General features: G+C 51.4%; 5 protein-coding genes across 5 annotated transcripts; 3 read left to right on the top strand and 2 right to left on the bottom strand.

Moving 5' to 3' along the window:
* Positions 1–692: 692 nt before the first annotated feature.
* J4E92_000709 (uncharacterized protein) lies at positions 693–2,427 on the top strand (the record flags this gene model as incomplete). Its single annotated transcript, XM_051492124.1, has 2 exons — positions 693–1,005; positions 1,061–2,427. The coding sequence occupies 2 exons, from the start codon at positions 693–695 to the stop codon at positions 2,425–2,427; spliced, it is 1,680 nt and encodes a 559-aa protein (XP_051357636.1).
* A 5,217-nt stretch (positions 2,428–7,644) lies between these two features.
* J4E92_000708 (uncharacterized protein) lies at positions 7,645–9,842 on the top strand (the record flags this gene model as incomplete). The annotated part of the gene is made up of 4 exons (XM_051492123.1): positions 7,645–7,801; positions 7,863–8,203; positions 8,258–8,461; positions 8,508–9,842. 4 exons carry the CDS (start codon positions 7,645–7,647, stop codon positions 9,840–9,842), a joined length of 2,037 nt encoding a protein of 678 aa, XP_051357635.1.
* A 147-nt stretch (positions 9,843–9,989) lies between these two features.
* On the bottom strand, positions 9,990–11,135 carry J4E92_000707 (uncharacterized protein; the record flags this gene model as incomplete). Its single annotated transcript, XM_051492122.1, has 1 exon — positions 9,990–11,135. One exon carries the CDS (start codon positions 11,133–11,135, stop codon positions 9,990–9,992), a length of 1,146 nt encoding a protein of 381 aa, XP_051357634.1.
* Positions 11,136–11,604: 469 nt separating this feature from the next.
* Positions 11,605–13,020, bottom strand: J4E92_000706 (uncharacterized protein; the record flags this gene model as incomplete). The annotated part of the gene is made up of 1 exon (XM_051492121.1): positions 11,605–13,020. One exon carries the CDS (start codon positions 13,018–13,020, stop codon positions 11,605–11,607), a length of 1,416 nt encoding a protein of 471 aa, XP_051357633.1.
* A 695-nt stretch (positions 13,021–13,715) lies between these two features.
* Positions 13,716–15,407, top strand: J4E92_000705 (uncharacterized protein; the record flags this gene model as incomplete). The annotated part of the gene is made up of 1 exon (XM_051492120.1): positions 13,716–15,407. The coding sequence occupies one exon, from the start codon at positions 13,716–13,718 to the stop codon at positions 15,405–15,407; it is 1,692 nt and encodes a 563-aa protein (XP_051357632.1).
* Positions 15,408–15,425: the final 18 nt, after the last annotated feature.

The raw sequence follows: 15,425 nt of genomic DNA, 5'->3' as shown, positions 1-15,425 counted from the left end.
GTTTGGTAGCTTCGAGGGGTTTTTGGAGGGAATGGATTTTAAGTAGTAGATAATAAGGAGATGCTCATAGTAGCATCATAGAGGGGCTCCTGACGTGGGTGTGGATGTCTTCATGCATCTCTTCGACAGCTGGCAGAGTTCCTGAGAGGTGAACCAAACGACAAGAGCACTGGCAATTGATATGCAGCTCACAAGTTTGACAGTCCGGTTGCTCTTGCACTTTGGTGACGCCCAAGGTGAGATGAGGGGAGAAGCACAGCATTAACCTAATACGTCTTAGCGTCGGCACCTATCAAGCACGCTCCGATCTCGTAACTATCTGGGCAGTCATGACCGTCAAATACTTTGCTGCAGCACAGGGAGACATTGGTAGCAGACTAGTCATCACTGCGACACCACCTGGGCAGCCCGCAAATCTGGAGAGGAACCCGACAACAAGGTCTCGCCACTGGCAATATCGACTGAGTCTTGCGCTATTGTGGTCGAAGAACACGTTGGGCTATGGCTGCACTTCTAGCACCGGTAAATGTCCTACTCCTATGTTCGGTAGGTACTACCCCGCTGGAGCGGCCCCGCAAGACTTCACGGGCTGTACGATGAACCTGCATCTCTGGGTGCTGGCGATGCACGACGTATCTTCGTTTCCAGACATTGCACATGCTCGCGGACCCTTTGGGCTTTATTAATCTATCATGACTTCCAATTCGACCATTCCACACCTCCGACAACATGAAAACACCAAGCAACTCATTGTTGATGGCAAGCCATACCTTATGTTGGGCGGAGAATTGCAAAACTCGTCTCTTTCGTCTGCCGAATACATGAGCGAGATCTGGCCCAAGATGGTCGCAACCAATGTCAATACTTTACTTGGCTCTGTCAGTTGGGAGATGGTCGAGCCTGAAGAGGGAAAGTTCGACTTCGAAGAGCTGGACAAAGTCATATTGGGCGCCCGAGAACACGGCTTACACCTGATCTTGTTGTGGTTCGGATCTTTCAAAAATGGTATGTTGGTACATCTTCGCGGCCTCTATCCACACCCTGACACGTACATGGCTAGGCAGATCAACGTACACCCCATCATGGGTGAAGACGAATCCAAAACGCTTCCCTCGTGCCGAACTTAGAAAGGCGGGAGGGGTGATTGAGGTTGCGGATGTGCTGTCCCTTTTTAACGAGGAGAACGTTGAAGCGGACGTAAAAGCATTCCGAAAGTTGCTTAGTCACCTCAAAGAGGTAGACGAGAAACATAGTACTGTGTTGATGGTGCAAGTCGAAAACGAAGTCGGCCTGTTGTTTGACAGTCGCGACGGAAGTGCCGAGGCCAACAGAGTCTTCTCCGAACCAGTGCCCGCAGAACTTCTCCAATTCTTGAGCCGCGATTACGATCAACTACACCCCGATCTAAAAGCCAACCTCAAAACCTTTGTCGCGCGATCGAAGCCACAATCTGGCACTTGGGAGGAAGTGTTCGGCGTCGGTAGCAGGACTGACGAGCTCTTCATGGCATATCATTATGCACACTACGTGAACCGTGTGGCAGCAGCCGGAAAAGTGGAGTATCCCATTCCGCTATACACAAATGTATGGCAGAACTATGCGGGAGATGATGCCGATAACGATACCCCCATTGTAGTTGGTGGTGGTGGTCATCCAGGAGATTATCCGTCAGGTGGCGGCACAGTCAATGTCCTCGATATTTGGCTGCAATTCGCACCTGACCTCGAATTCATCGCGCCAGATATCTACCTTAATGAGTACACTAGCTTATGCGGCAAGTACCGACATCGTGGAAATACTCTGTTCATCCCGGAGCAGCGACGAGATGAATACGGGGTTCGGCGCATCTGGATAGCTTACGGAACATTTCAGGCTCTTTTGGCCAGTCCCTTTGGCATCGATACTTTGGAGCCGGAAACCAATCCTTACACAAAGCACTATGGGCTACTATCACAAGTCTCTCAAATCGTACTGGAAGCGCAACGTAACCCAGGCTCGTCGGTGGGGTTTTGTTTTGACGAATTTACCGGCGACAAAGATCCGTCGAAACCCATCAAACAGCGTTTTGGCGATTGGGATATCACTATTGAGCGTTCTTTCGTTTTTGGCAAGCCCGGGACCGGTAGCGGCATGGTCATTTATCGTGGCGGAGCACGCTTTTTGCTTATTGGTTGGGGCTTTCAAGTGATGGGTCAATCGACTAGGGCTGACACGAAGTTTAACGGCATTCTGAAGAACGAAGAAAAGGTCGTGGAAGACATAGCGACAGGAAAGTTACGGACACTGAGGACCTTAGGTGGCGATGAGACGAGGAGTGGAGCCAACGCGATGATGCCGAATGAGGATCCTGACTATGGAGGATTTCCTATCGCTATTACAATTCCGGCCAGAACGGGCATCGCTGAGGTGGAATTCTACTCTTTTTAAGCTTTGGTACTAGATGAACTCGGTGTCGTTAAAGGATGACAGGGGATTTCCCATGGAAGAAGAGATCAACACCAATAGTGACCAGCCAGCTGGGCGCCTAAACGGGAGCGCGGCAGGTTAAGATTGCGAAGGATTCTGGCCCCTGGGCATAAGACGCAACTCACTTTTGTATCAACACATTCATTGAGCGACGCTGTCGTCTGCGTCCTTCAAAACTGCTTCCAAAATCTTACCTGAAGATGGCCCGTTGTTCTTGGTGTTTAGTCGCAGCCTTGGCTGCCTGTCGATCAGCCTTTGCCCAGACCGCGGCAACGGCTGTCGCGTCCTCTACGCCCGCATCATCAGCCCAAATCCAAGCACCAACATCAAACCTTCCAGCGCTCGAAATCGACGTCATCTTTCCTCGCGAAAATGAAACGTACGACTTTACCTCATCGTTACCCATCGTGTTCGCATTCCAGAATTTGACCGCGGCCGCTGAGCTTGGCCCCTTCACTTTTGCATGGGATATCATGCAAGTAATTGCCTATTTACGAACTGCATGTGAGACAAACACTGACTTCGTACACCCATCTTCAGGCCGTATCACACCATCGATGACCCAATACCAGGAGGTGTCATAGAGGATCAATGGTCGATAGCCTTTACTTCGGATAACGCATCCACGTTTACAACGTCTGATGGATCGCCATATGTCCTTGTCAACCACACGAATCCTAGGGATTGGGTCCATGGACCAAACTATGGAGGAAATGCATACTCATTGAGGTGGTACATCCTGTGGGGTGACGTGAATAAAGGATGCGACCACCCTCGGCCTGACATTGGTGTCTCGCATGACACAAAACTTCTCTTTACGCTTCTTCCAGCGTGGCCTAACGAGTGGAAGGCGCCCGACCCAACTACCTTCGGGAATTTTACAGGCAATTGTGCGCAACTGGGCACTTTCGCTATGATTGACGCAAATGAGTCGGACTTGTGTTCGCTGGATCAGCTACAGTGGGGAGATGGGAACCCATGTGCCATCAAGCCTGATGGGCCTATGTTAACAAGCATGTCCATTGCGGTGGCGAGCTTGTCTTCTGAGCAAAGCGTGGCTACTGCGACTCCAACTACTACCGAATCGTCTACCACGTCGAACGCGGCGTTCGCAACAGGTGTGCCAATTCAGCCAGCGCTCGCTGCGGCCTTCGTTGTTGGTGGATGGGAGCTGTTCCCGCTGTAGGGGTGTTATCGTACACAATGTTACATTTCTGGTGTCTCATATTACTATCTCGAGGGTCGACTTTCAGCCCAAAATTCGGTCGTAATCATGAGCGTATGCAGCAATGCGTCAGGAGCTCAAACTGCTTGCTCATAGGTGCATCCAATGTGCGTAAGGCAAAGGATATGCGGGTGTTTGCCTGCTTTTCTATGCGCTTATTAACCCTGGCATTGCTGCTTGCGCAGTGTGTACAGCCCCGCCGCCTTTCAAGACGCATCACTAAAGGACACCACATCTTAGCATGCCCAACGTCAGAACATATGACAGCTATCGTTCCGATGGCTTACTTCCCGTTCTTAGCATTACTCCCAGAATTGCGCATTATGATTTACTCATATTTCCTACCTACGAGCGATGGCAAAAAGCCTTTTCAACTTCTGGGCAAACAGCCTTTCGTCGGCCTCCGCCGGACTTGTCGAATAATCAAACATGAGATCGACTATGAAGCCTTGAGACGCTCGTGTCGCCTCATTCGGCGTGCAAATCCAAACTACAGTTTGTCAGTCGGTGCTCTGGACATGCGACACATGAACATGGTCATACGAAACGAGGCCGAGCAGCCACGGCGGAACTTTGACACCCTGAATTTATCATGGTGGGAATATCTGCCCAAGTACTCAAGAGTTGATATCGTATACGAGTCCTGTGGACAGCGCAGCATCGATGACCCGGCATTTACCTCAATTTGTCGGGTTATCGCTAAACCATTCAGGAGACCTCGTATAGCTGGGAGCCTCCCAGCCCCATTTTGCGTCAAATTCCAAAAGCCTGGGGAAAATATCGCTTCGTGGTCAGACAATTGGTTTCTTTCATTCTTTCGTCCTCGAAGAGATGCGACAGAGTACATGTCAACAACAGCAAAGTACTACGGTATGGATGATTCACTCACAGCCTGCGAATGGGAGAATTCCACAGATATGTTTGCGATGCTACCTTTTTTATTCCTGGTTCTGGCGATACTGGTCGGTTTTTTGGTGTCCGGCTTGTATCTTGCATTCGTTGTGGCACTTTTTGTACACGATGTCTTCATGAGCATACTGTCACCGATCTTGGTCAGAGTCAGCGTCAGTTGAGCTGATGATAGTTTGTCGATCATGAAGGAAGGGATGTTTTGATTCACAGAAAAGACTGCACGATGGCACACAGGTTAGGAATCAAAGCTGTGCAAAGAGTTTGTGTGATTGCAGCTGGGCTTGTCGGTTGAGACTGCCATCTGTCATACTACCATGTTCATTGCTATCACTTCGTGATCATCTCTCATTCCTTAACAGTCCCTCTGTTCGTGATATCACTCATCTCTTTCTCATAGTCGTGTACTTATTCGAAATAATCCCAGACCTAATCCGACCAGATCTTGACCCTATTTGCGAATGATCGTCGACTAGCTTAAGCTGGAGTGCTCGCCTATAAAGCATTAGCTAAGTTGGAAACGAGAGTATGTGACTTTACCTTCTAGGGTGTCGGGGCTAGAAGGACCGCCGCACATGCCGCCTGACAGGCGCCGAAAGCACTGTTGCAAGCGACTATAGTGGCAGGAGCCGTGGCACCCGCTGTGGCACCCCAAGTCGCGCCTCCTGCAGCGTAACATGCCATGACTACGGCAGAGCAGCCGGCCTGGCAGATGCCATATCCAATTGGACCTGCTGAGGCCATGGGAGTGAGCGCGAGGAAGGTTGCCGCCGCCGAGATGGGAATGACGGAGATCTTCATTGTGAATGTTGTAGTGGCTGTTGTTGAATCTGTGATGGACTTAGCGACGATCGGCGGACATACTGAGAAGCTGAACTTACTGGCTAGTTGTTCAGAGTGTGCTGTAGCTGGTGTAGAGAGTAATGGCGGGGTTGTAGTCTGATGAGCGCTTGATAAAGACCTGCTACACGTCCTTTTCATCGGCCTATTTGGGTTACACAACAGCTTGCCACGTCATTTCACCGGTCACCCATCCCCTCACGTCCATAGAGAAGACGAGCGATATGAAATGACAAAGAGAACCTCTTCATGCCTGGTCATTGATGGAAAGGTACTTGCTGCCAGAGCTTCCAATGTGGCCGCAAATCTCGCGCATCGTTACTAACATGTCGTATGCTTCCAAGGTCCAGTCAAGGGCTTTAAAGTGCCGATAGTAACGTAGAAATGACCCTTTCCTTACGAGATGGCAAGATTTGCTTCAGCCGAAGTCAGTCAGCAGTGAAGGCATCTCCTGCTGCACTTAGATTTGAAGTAAGCGCAGACTGGAGTTTGATCAACAGCCCTGAAAGCGGTCTACGACAGATGGCTTTGATATGGAAAAGTATGAATCTCAGGAACCCGCATCAGCAATCGACGGAACTCCTAGGCCATTTCAGTATGTCTGAGTACACATGAGCTATAGGGATGGATTACAAACTGCCCATCTCACTACTGCACCATACCGAGCAGTCTTCATCAACTCACCGGCGACCTAGTAGCAGCGTCACCTCTACCCCATCGAGGTGGTTACCGCAGGTGAGATTGAAACGATCTAAAGACTTGCTGGGCACTCATGTTCCTCTCTCTGAAAGAGGAGATAGGTCGCACATGGGCAGTATGAAGATCATGCGTCAGCCAACCAGATGTGCGGGGTTTAGGCAACAGCTTCCAGAGTCGGTGTATATGACCGCTGCAACTCCATAAATTGGAGCACCCTATCAATTCACAACTCATTCCTGGATGCGGAGCGACTGAATATGGCACCAAACGAAAATAGCCAGTCGTCCTCATCTTTCTTCAGACTACCTGCTGAGATCCGCGTCTCAATGTACGAGCTTCTGGACTTTCCGCCTGTTGACAATGAACAATGTCGTGGACTGATTTTGTCGTGTCGACAAGCAAAGCGCGAGTGCGAAGGAGTCTCGATCCGTGCGACAAAAAGCTGGTTGCTGGCTTACAAGAAGATTGTCCATCCAAAAAGCGACCTAGGGGTGCGCATCTTGCTACCTGTCGCAACGAGAACGCCTACTGGAATGCATGCTAAGTTCCACACGCTCCGGCATCTGACATTAGTGATTCCTGGACGTGCAATCCATGGCTGCGCTGACCAGCGCCGAGAGTTCTTTGAGAGTTTCCGACCCTTAAACGCCATCTTCAGCTTGTGGCTCGATAGCCTAACGATACAATTCTCGGGACCGGTCGGAAAGAGTAGCGAAGGATACGGGATGTGTGGATCAATTACCGAGTGTTTTAGACGCCTTTTCTTCATTCTGGAGAGCGGCTTGACGTATGCGCATGATCCTGTCGGCCAGAGAGGCAATCTCAAGCTCAACAAGTACCGCTCCCTGGTGAAGTACTGGCAGCCGCAACCAGCCTGGATTAAGAAACTGGTGGTTTCATGGGATCTGACTGAGGAGGGTTTGCGGAGCGAAGATTTGGTGGCGGTCGATGGTCACTGCAGGAAGCGTACAACGGCGGCTTGTCCCGGGTTGCGGAAATACCACGTCGCCAGCGAAGATGGCCTCCTTGGATCGGAGTCAAGGGAATCTTTCTGTCGATTTCGCCCATCGGAGCCGGAAGATCGAACGGCGTTCCCGAGTATCGAGCACAAAAAGCAATGTCTCAAGTGTGCATGGCGTGGATGGGAATACCGTCGCTACATCCGGGGTTTGCCGGTCGAGAATGACGAACGCTGGCTTTAGGAGCCATCGCGGAACAACCACGATAACACAGCTGAAGATGTGTGGAAGACCTGGGGTCGTGCTGTTGAAAGTCCGAAGATCCCGCTGGGAGCCGCGCGATCTGGGCGATCCAGGGGCATCCACTAACACCCAAACCAGTAACAAGCGACGCGGGCTTATCAGGCACGATCAAACCTCATTGAACGATCACTGCTACGACTTTCGTGTCTACGTCATGTTTGGAAGTATCGCCGGTCTTCGGATCAAAAGATATGGGGAAGCGCTGCACGCTCTCTCCTTTTGGATCTCTTGGATCGCGCAACCATGTGTGGCATCACTTGTGCGGTCGCATTGCGGGGTCACGGACCGTTAGCGAAGGAACGTGGAGAGTTGAGCAAAACATTGCAAAAGAGTCTGGATACCATCAAGCATCGTGGACCTGATGCAGATGGTCATTGGATCAGCGAAGATTGTCGCGTAGGTACGTCAAGAAGTGACTACGGGTACGAGGAGAACACGTGACTAACATCCTGATCATCTAGCTCTTGGGCACAACAGATTAGCGATCGTCGACTTGAACCCAGAAGGAGAACAACCATTCCACGATGCAGACAATGATATTCACGCTGTAGTCAACGGCGAGCTGTACGGCTATGAAGAGATTCGGGATCGCCTTAGTGCCGAAGGCTACAGGTTTAAGAGCCAGTCAGACTCTGAGATTGCACTGGCGCTTTACAAGAAGCATGGTCTATCGTTCCTTCCGCACTTGCGTGGAGAGTTCTCACTATGCCTATATGATTCCAAGTCTCAGGTCTTCATTGCCGCATGCGATCGCTATGCCATCAAGCCCATGTACTACACAATTTTGGACGGCAAGTTGCTGGTATGGCCGCTCTTCACTCGTCGCAAATACTTCGAACTGACAACCACTGGGTAGATCGCTTCCGAAATGAAAGCATTTCTACCCTTTGGATGGGAACCTGAGTGGGACGTGCAGAGCATCAAAGACGTGGGCTGGCTGTGCGATGGAAGAACCATCTTCCAAGGAGTTTCGAAGATACTGCCTGGTCACTACCTCGTCTGCAGATCGTTCAGCACCATCTCGCAAGACAAGTATTGGGACGTCGACTTCAAAGACAAGGTATGTGCTATGGCGTGTGCATCACGAACATCGCTGACAAGCTCAGCGTGAAATCGAAACGAGAAGTGAAGATGAGATGATCCAGGGTGTCCGAAAGCACCTTGTTGATGCTGTGCGAGATCGACTTCGTGCGGATGTACCAATCGGAGTATTCCTGAGCGGCGGCATCGACTCAAGCGCAATAGCAGGCATGGTTAAGCATCTGATGGACACTGAAGGCGCACAGCTTGGCACAGCTCCAGCATCAGAGCGGATCAATTGCTTTAGCGTCAAGTTTATCGGTGAAGAACACGATGAAGAGCCGATCGCACGTCGCACAGCTGAATGGCTAGGAGTCAAGATGCATCACTGCGAGATGACCGAGGAGAACTTTGCCGCCAACATCGAGAACGCAGTCTGGCACAACGAAGCAGCAGTAACTGATCTAGGCACTGTTGGCAAGTTCTTGCTTTCGAAGCTTACCAGCGATGAAGGTATCAAGGTCGTCCTCACTGGAGAAGGATCAGATGAACACTTTGCGGGATATCGGGAGCTCCTCACGGATTTCGTTCGCGAACCAGATCTATCAAGACCAAATTCCGGGCTTCCGGAAGAAGAGCGCGTGGCAACATTCAAGAGCTTAGAGGGCTCAGAGACCTCGGGTCCAAAGGAACTTGCGACATCGGCTGCCATTCGTGCCCAAGTAAACAACACTTCTTTCCTTGGTTTTACGCAGACCGCTTCTCTCCGTGACCCGCTCTTTGCGCCTTGGGTTTTCAACGAGTTTGGACAGAGCGACAAACGTCTTACGGCTGTAAATGCTGTCGATGGCCGTACCCGCGAGCTCATGGCCAACAAGTGGCATCCGCTTCACACATCGCTATACATCTGGATAAAGTCATCTCTCGCAAACGGCCTACTTACCGTACTAGGCGACCGCTGCGAGATGGCCCACAGTGTCGAAGGCCGTCAGCCCTTTCTTGATCATCGCTTAACGGAATATGCGATGAAGCTTCCGCCCTCTGTGAAGCTGCACTACGACCCTCAAACTCGTAGTTTCAGCGAGAAATGGATTCTCAAGGAAGCCATGAAACCATTCATCACGCCTGAGCTCTACGCTCGCAAGAAACACCCCTTCTCTGCTCCAGTGAAGTATAAGCCTGATGGTCCTGTTCACCAGTTGTTTCAGAGACTGATCACGAAAGAGAATGTGGAGGCACTTGGATTTCTGGATTGGGACAAGTGCAAGGATCTGTTGCATGATGCGATTTACGATGGTGATAGGCCAAAATGGAGTCAAATGATTCTGGTGGGTCAGTTTGTGATTCTAGGCAAGAGGTTTGGAGTCAAGAAGGCTGCGCCGGAGTTTACTACGCCAGGAGCGAACGGGGCGATGAGATAGTCTTGGGTGCTACAGTATGTAGCGCTCTGCACCAATATATCCTGTTCCGTTGCAAAATTGCTTTGGGGGTAAAAGACTCGCTTACTATACGAAACACTATGAGTACTAGAGCCTGGCGTCGCCTTTAGATCCTGCTTCTTCATTCTCTTAGTCATATTTGATACCATTCCAGCAGACCTGAACTGGTACAGAGCCCCTGTCTTGATCCTCTTTCCTCGTTTCGTCCCACACGTCTTGTATCAAGGACTCGCACATGCCTCCACCAAAGTAATAATGAATCTCACCCAGACGCACCATGCCAACGGAGTTCCGTCGGTTGGTAGCGTAAAATAGCGATGTGTCTGCATAGAATCTTGATTTATGGGGATCGAAAAGGTTGGTATCCGCATGGAAAGGCGGTATATCGCTTTCGAACGCCATGGTATCGAGTGAGCCATCTACCTCTACAACATAGAACCGTTTTCCAGCCAGTACTTGCGGAGAGCCTGTAGCTGGCTCTGAAGTTGTGGCGTTAATGGCACGCAGCTTGTTGGCATCTTGTGAGAGAAGAACATCTATCACAGCGGGCTTGCGGTGTGGCATATCTTTTGATGTGACACCTCGATTGCAAAGTTCTTTCTTGAGTTGGTAGGTTGGGACGCTCTCGTATTCATCCTCGCGAGTACGGCCGCGATAATCCCACGAGATAGTAATGTCGTTGTTATGAAACGAGCACGGTGTGATACCCATCCTGTGGGGATTTTCCCAACTCTTTTCCACCAGACATAATAGCATTAGTACGGCAGCTTCTGTCAGATCTTTCGGGCTATCCGGTGTTTGTTCACCAGTGTAATGAAGAGCAATACTCTCGATCTCAATACAGAGCAAGTCCTCGAGACCAGTGCGAGGACAGCAATCCTGGCGAAGGTCGAGTATGTGAACAGGTGCGTTGGTGATCAGCGTCATTTCTGTCAGTCCAATAAAGTCTTCCATCTTTTTCAGTTGACGCGGTAGCCTCAGATCAAACCCTGTAGTCTTGGTGAATTTACTGCAAATGTCCTGGATATACATCCATAGATGGCGCACGCCCTCCTCTTCAGCTTCTTGTTTTGCCTGCCGACAGGTACCTCTGAAGCCAATCCATTGGGTCGCGTCTTTGTTACGAATTTGACCAAGCGTCATATGATCGTAGATTAGGTTTCGGACGTCGCGATTGAGTAGGCTAAAGAAGTAACTGGTCTCGTTCGGGCCTTCTGCGGGAGGGGCTGCATCTTGTGGAATCATGATGTCAGCGACGCGACGGGAGGTCGGCATGGTGATCGACGATGTGGTTGTGATTGAAGACTGAGCTGTAAGTCGACCCGAGCTTCGAAAGGCTGTGTGTACGGTCGAGCTCCCACGTGTGGTTATGGGTGTTTATGCAGGGGACGATCGAATCGAAATCAGGGCAAGGTCTTGAATGAATATACATTAGAGGGGTACTTGATGGCGTGCTCTAAGAAGCTCGAGCTCGAGCGTCGAGAGTGAAATATTCGTGTAATCAAGGGGCCAATCGCCTATTTCCCTGCCCGGCTGCCCAGTCTTGCTCTGAGTCAATGCTCGATTCGCATATACTTACTCCTCAATGTGGATCACTGAGATGTCAATATTGAGTCCTTGGTGTAAGCATCGTGTGTGACGTAAGCGGGAGTAGGTCAAGGTTGGTATGTGGTATATGTATTCATCGGCTTTCATAACTCGTACAGCTTCGTCTCTACCGGTATCGACTCCAGTATTCCGTAGCTCAATCTCTGTTTCTGCTTGGACTCCACCTCTTGAAGACGAACTCTCGAACTGTGTACTTCTTTAAAATGCTACCAATGTCAAGCTTGAACCCATCCAAGCTCATATAATCCGCATCCCACGGTGCTGGTACTTCAACGTAGACCAGCATCAGTGTCTTCATGACCTGGGTTTGCACTCGGTTCACGCGATGGAACCACCACCAGTCCCTGCGCTCCTTTTCCGCGGCTCTGACTTGGGCTTGACCATCCGTTTGCTCGGTCCAGTATGGGGCTGAGTAGGAAGGAATGATCATGATCGCAAACTCGGCATGTGTGAACGCAGGACCGCGAATGTAGAGCAAGTAGTCGACAGCGAACTTGACACCAGGCCGCACGACCCAGCCCAGGGATCGGAAGTGGTGAAAGACAACGTATTTCATCAGGAAAGGGTTGTCAGGTTCAATAGGCGGAATACACGTCATAGCAGGATCCACTCGAGTAGCGTCATTGCTCATACGGTACGCAGTACGAAGATGCGTCAAAGCTCTTTCGAGATCATCGGATTCGCCAGAACTGGACGCATGGGCGCAGTATACACGCAAGAGGTACCATGCTGGGTAGTGTTGTGCAAGATCCATGGGAGCCTGGGTGTCCACGTTGACGACTTGCAAAGCACCAAGGACGTATGTCAGGAAGAAAGCCTCCTCGGGTGTGAGCTGAAGATGCTCAAGATCCACAATGTCAACCTCTAGATCAGCTTCAGCGTCGGCCGGTGCGGCAGGGCCATCTGTGTTTTCATTGATCGCCGGAGTGGCTGTTGCATCTTCTGGCTTGGTGATGTCCTTGGCGTCGCTACCTACGAGCTTGTTGATGTTGGCGTCGGATACGATCTTGCCTTCTTGCCGTAGCTGTTGCTCAATAGCCTCGCGCTGCGCCTTGGCTCTCTCTAACTTGAATTGTCTGCGCTCTTCCCGCCTTGATTGTGTAACCTCGGTGCTTGTCTTGGACGCCTGGGCACCTCGCCTTCGCTTTTCAGCGACTAACCATTGTGGTTCACTTCGGCTGAGAGACCCTTTGCCCCAGAAGCCTTGTTCCCAAAGCGCTCGGATGGAGGCTGGATCGGTGACGTGGATTGACTGGGTTTCTGCAGAGTAGTATGCTCTGTGGATGACGATGTGTGACTTGGGCGACCACAGCGACTGCGAAATCAAGCTGATGACTAGTCGCACGATAGAAATGGGGTTGTGCGGAATGAAGGCAGGCAGCGCGTATACGTCTAATGGCAGAGGCTTCGCATGTATTTCGTTATAGTTGGGTCTTTTTGGGCGAGGTTTCCTCGAAACACCGTTGGCTGGTTCTTGGTTCGGCTGAGGTAGACCCTCTGGGCGCTCCTCGCGTGCAGCAACAGCATGCTCAGGCTGCTGAGTTGAAGACATGCCTCAGTCCAGCTCGATGTTCGACGAAACTGTACTCGCGTTAGTCCTGCGCGGGTTTTGAGGCAATGTGAAGTGTAGCAAGTAATGTCGATCAGATACCGTTGTAGTCTATTGTAACGGAAACAGCATCGAGAGCCAAACGCAGTCAAGTGAATGCATGCGCCGGCAATCGTATAAGTGAAAAGTTGTCATCATAAGACAGTGAAACATGTGAATGGGAATGAATGGTACTTACCCGGCCTTTGCGACTTCAGGTAATGGCGTCGTCGACGAGCGTTGCGAGCTTCATGGTGGAGGTGGTGCTGAAGGTGAGAGGAGAGCACAAAAAGTTTGGAGATGACTGTTTGCCAAGGCCGGATTTGATTGGCCGTCTTGGCCGACCGCGCAGCAGTCCAGTTCCGAACACACGACAGCCACCGGACCACTGGCTTTTGAATGCGCATAGCGGTCATTGACAGTCGCACACAGTATATGCTTCACGATACCCGCAGACTGCGGTTGGGGCTTGTGCGTGCCTTAGGAACGCCTGTTGTGACGTAATAAGAGCAGCTACCTCCGACAAAGTAAAGAACGTCTTCGTGACGCCACGCGAAAGCGATTAGGCATCTGCACCTCTTACACGAATGCTACCTGCCTGATCAGAGACTTACTCCAAACATACAGCAACTCTAGATATATACAGAACAGCTTTCAAGATGCTGCCAGCGGCAAGATGGTCTTTACGACTGCCACGCCAGAGCGCTCGATCAATCACCACGAAAAGCATACCACGGCTAGCCCTTCGCAGTCGCCTACCGCGCAACACGACGCCGCCAACGACCTCAGCATATTCTACGAGACCACCTAGCAACGATTCCTCATCAAACACACATGATGGGGCCCCCAAAGAGACATCGAAAGTGGACGCCGTGTCCAACGCCCTCTCGACCACGCCCGACTCCGAGAACAACCTCGTAACGCCCGTATACATGCCCGAAGACCCAAACGCCGTCCTAAAGCAGACACACCCCGCCATGCGTCTTCTAGACAACTCGTCTCTTATAGTACAACGGCAGCTGGAAATGATGAACGTGCTCATGGGCTTCGAGCAAGCGAACCGCTACGTTATCATGGACCCGCACGGTAATCATATTGGATATCTCGCCGAGCAAGACCATGGCATAGGGAACGCCATGGCGAGACAGATGTTCAAGACGCACCGCAGCTTCACGACTCACGTCTTTGACCGGGACGAAAAGGAAATACTAAGGTTTCATAGACCTTTCAGCTGGATCAACTCGAGAATACGCGTGTATGATGCGGTAGGGCCCGATGAGAGCACCTATACCAGCTCGGCAAGTCTGCAAGGCACGAGTGTCAAAAGCATAGCCAACCAAACGAGCGCAAATGTCTCAACTTTGGCACTCCAAGACATGAGGATTATCGGAGCTTCGGAACAGGAGTGGGCACCATTACGAAGGAAGTACAACCTGTATCTCGCAAGGAATCTCGAGGACGCCGCCGCAGGACCAGACGCGCCCCAACTGTCCTCTGGTGACCTGCCAATCTCAGACTCTAAAGCCGTGGCAGTAGCAGAAGGCGATACCCGAGAAGTGGGCATGCTCCAGTTTGCCAGGGTTGACGAACCCTTTTTGTCCTGGGACTTCAGCTTGATGTCTGAAGACGGGCGGCTAGCGGGTTCTGTTAACCGCAACTTCGGAGGCTTCGCGCGCGAAATATTCACTGATACGGGTGTTTATGCGTTGAGAATGGACGCTGCCGGGCTGGCAAGTGAGCCGTCAGGCATGGTTTCCAAAACTGGTGAGCAGAGCCGACCATCACTAGAAGACTACCCTGGCATGACCCTTGATCAACGCGCCGTAATGCTTGCTACGGCTGTTAGCATCGACTTTGACTATTTCAGTCGACATAGTGGTTCTGGTGGCATGTGGCCAATGTGGATGCCATGGGTAGGTGGCAGTGGTGAAGCCGCGGGAGGTGCTGCAGCTGGTGAAGCGGGTGCTGCCGGTGCTGGGGCCGTAGGTGCTGCTGGCGAAAGCGGTATTGCAGGTGAGGTGGGCACTGCAGCGCGCGGACTGGGAGCTGGAGAGGGTGCTGCGACAGGTGCAGCTACAATGGCGGGCTACGAAGCTATGCAAAGAGGGCGAGAAGCCAGGCAACAAGAAGACGATGCTTCCCCACAAGCGACCGATCCGTATCAGCCCAACCCCGATCAACAGCCAGGCACAGGCCAAGTCGGTGAAGATGTCTGGTGCGAAGATCCTGGCGTCGGATCTCGGGGTCAAGATCAGGACTTCTGGGGTGGACAGGGTGGACAGGGTGGTGGCGATGCTGGAGACGGTGGTGATGGTGGTGGGTTTAGCTGGGGTGACTTTTTCGAAGAGTAAGGCTGTGCCGCTTCTTTT

The sequence above is a fragment of the Alternaria infectoria genome, assembly GCF_024043175.1.
Source record: "Alternaria infectoria strain BMP 0036 chromosome Unknown scaffold_1, whole genome shotgun sequence".
NCBI lineage: Eukaryota > Fungi > Ascomycota > Dothideomycetes > Pleosporales > Pleosporaceae > Alternaria > Alternaria infectoria.
The sequence above is the reverse complement of the archived record's forward strand: the minus strand, read 5'-3'. Positions and strand labels throughout refer to the sequence as shown.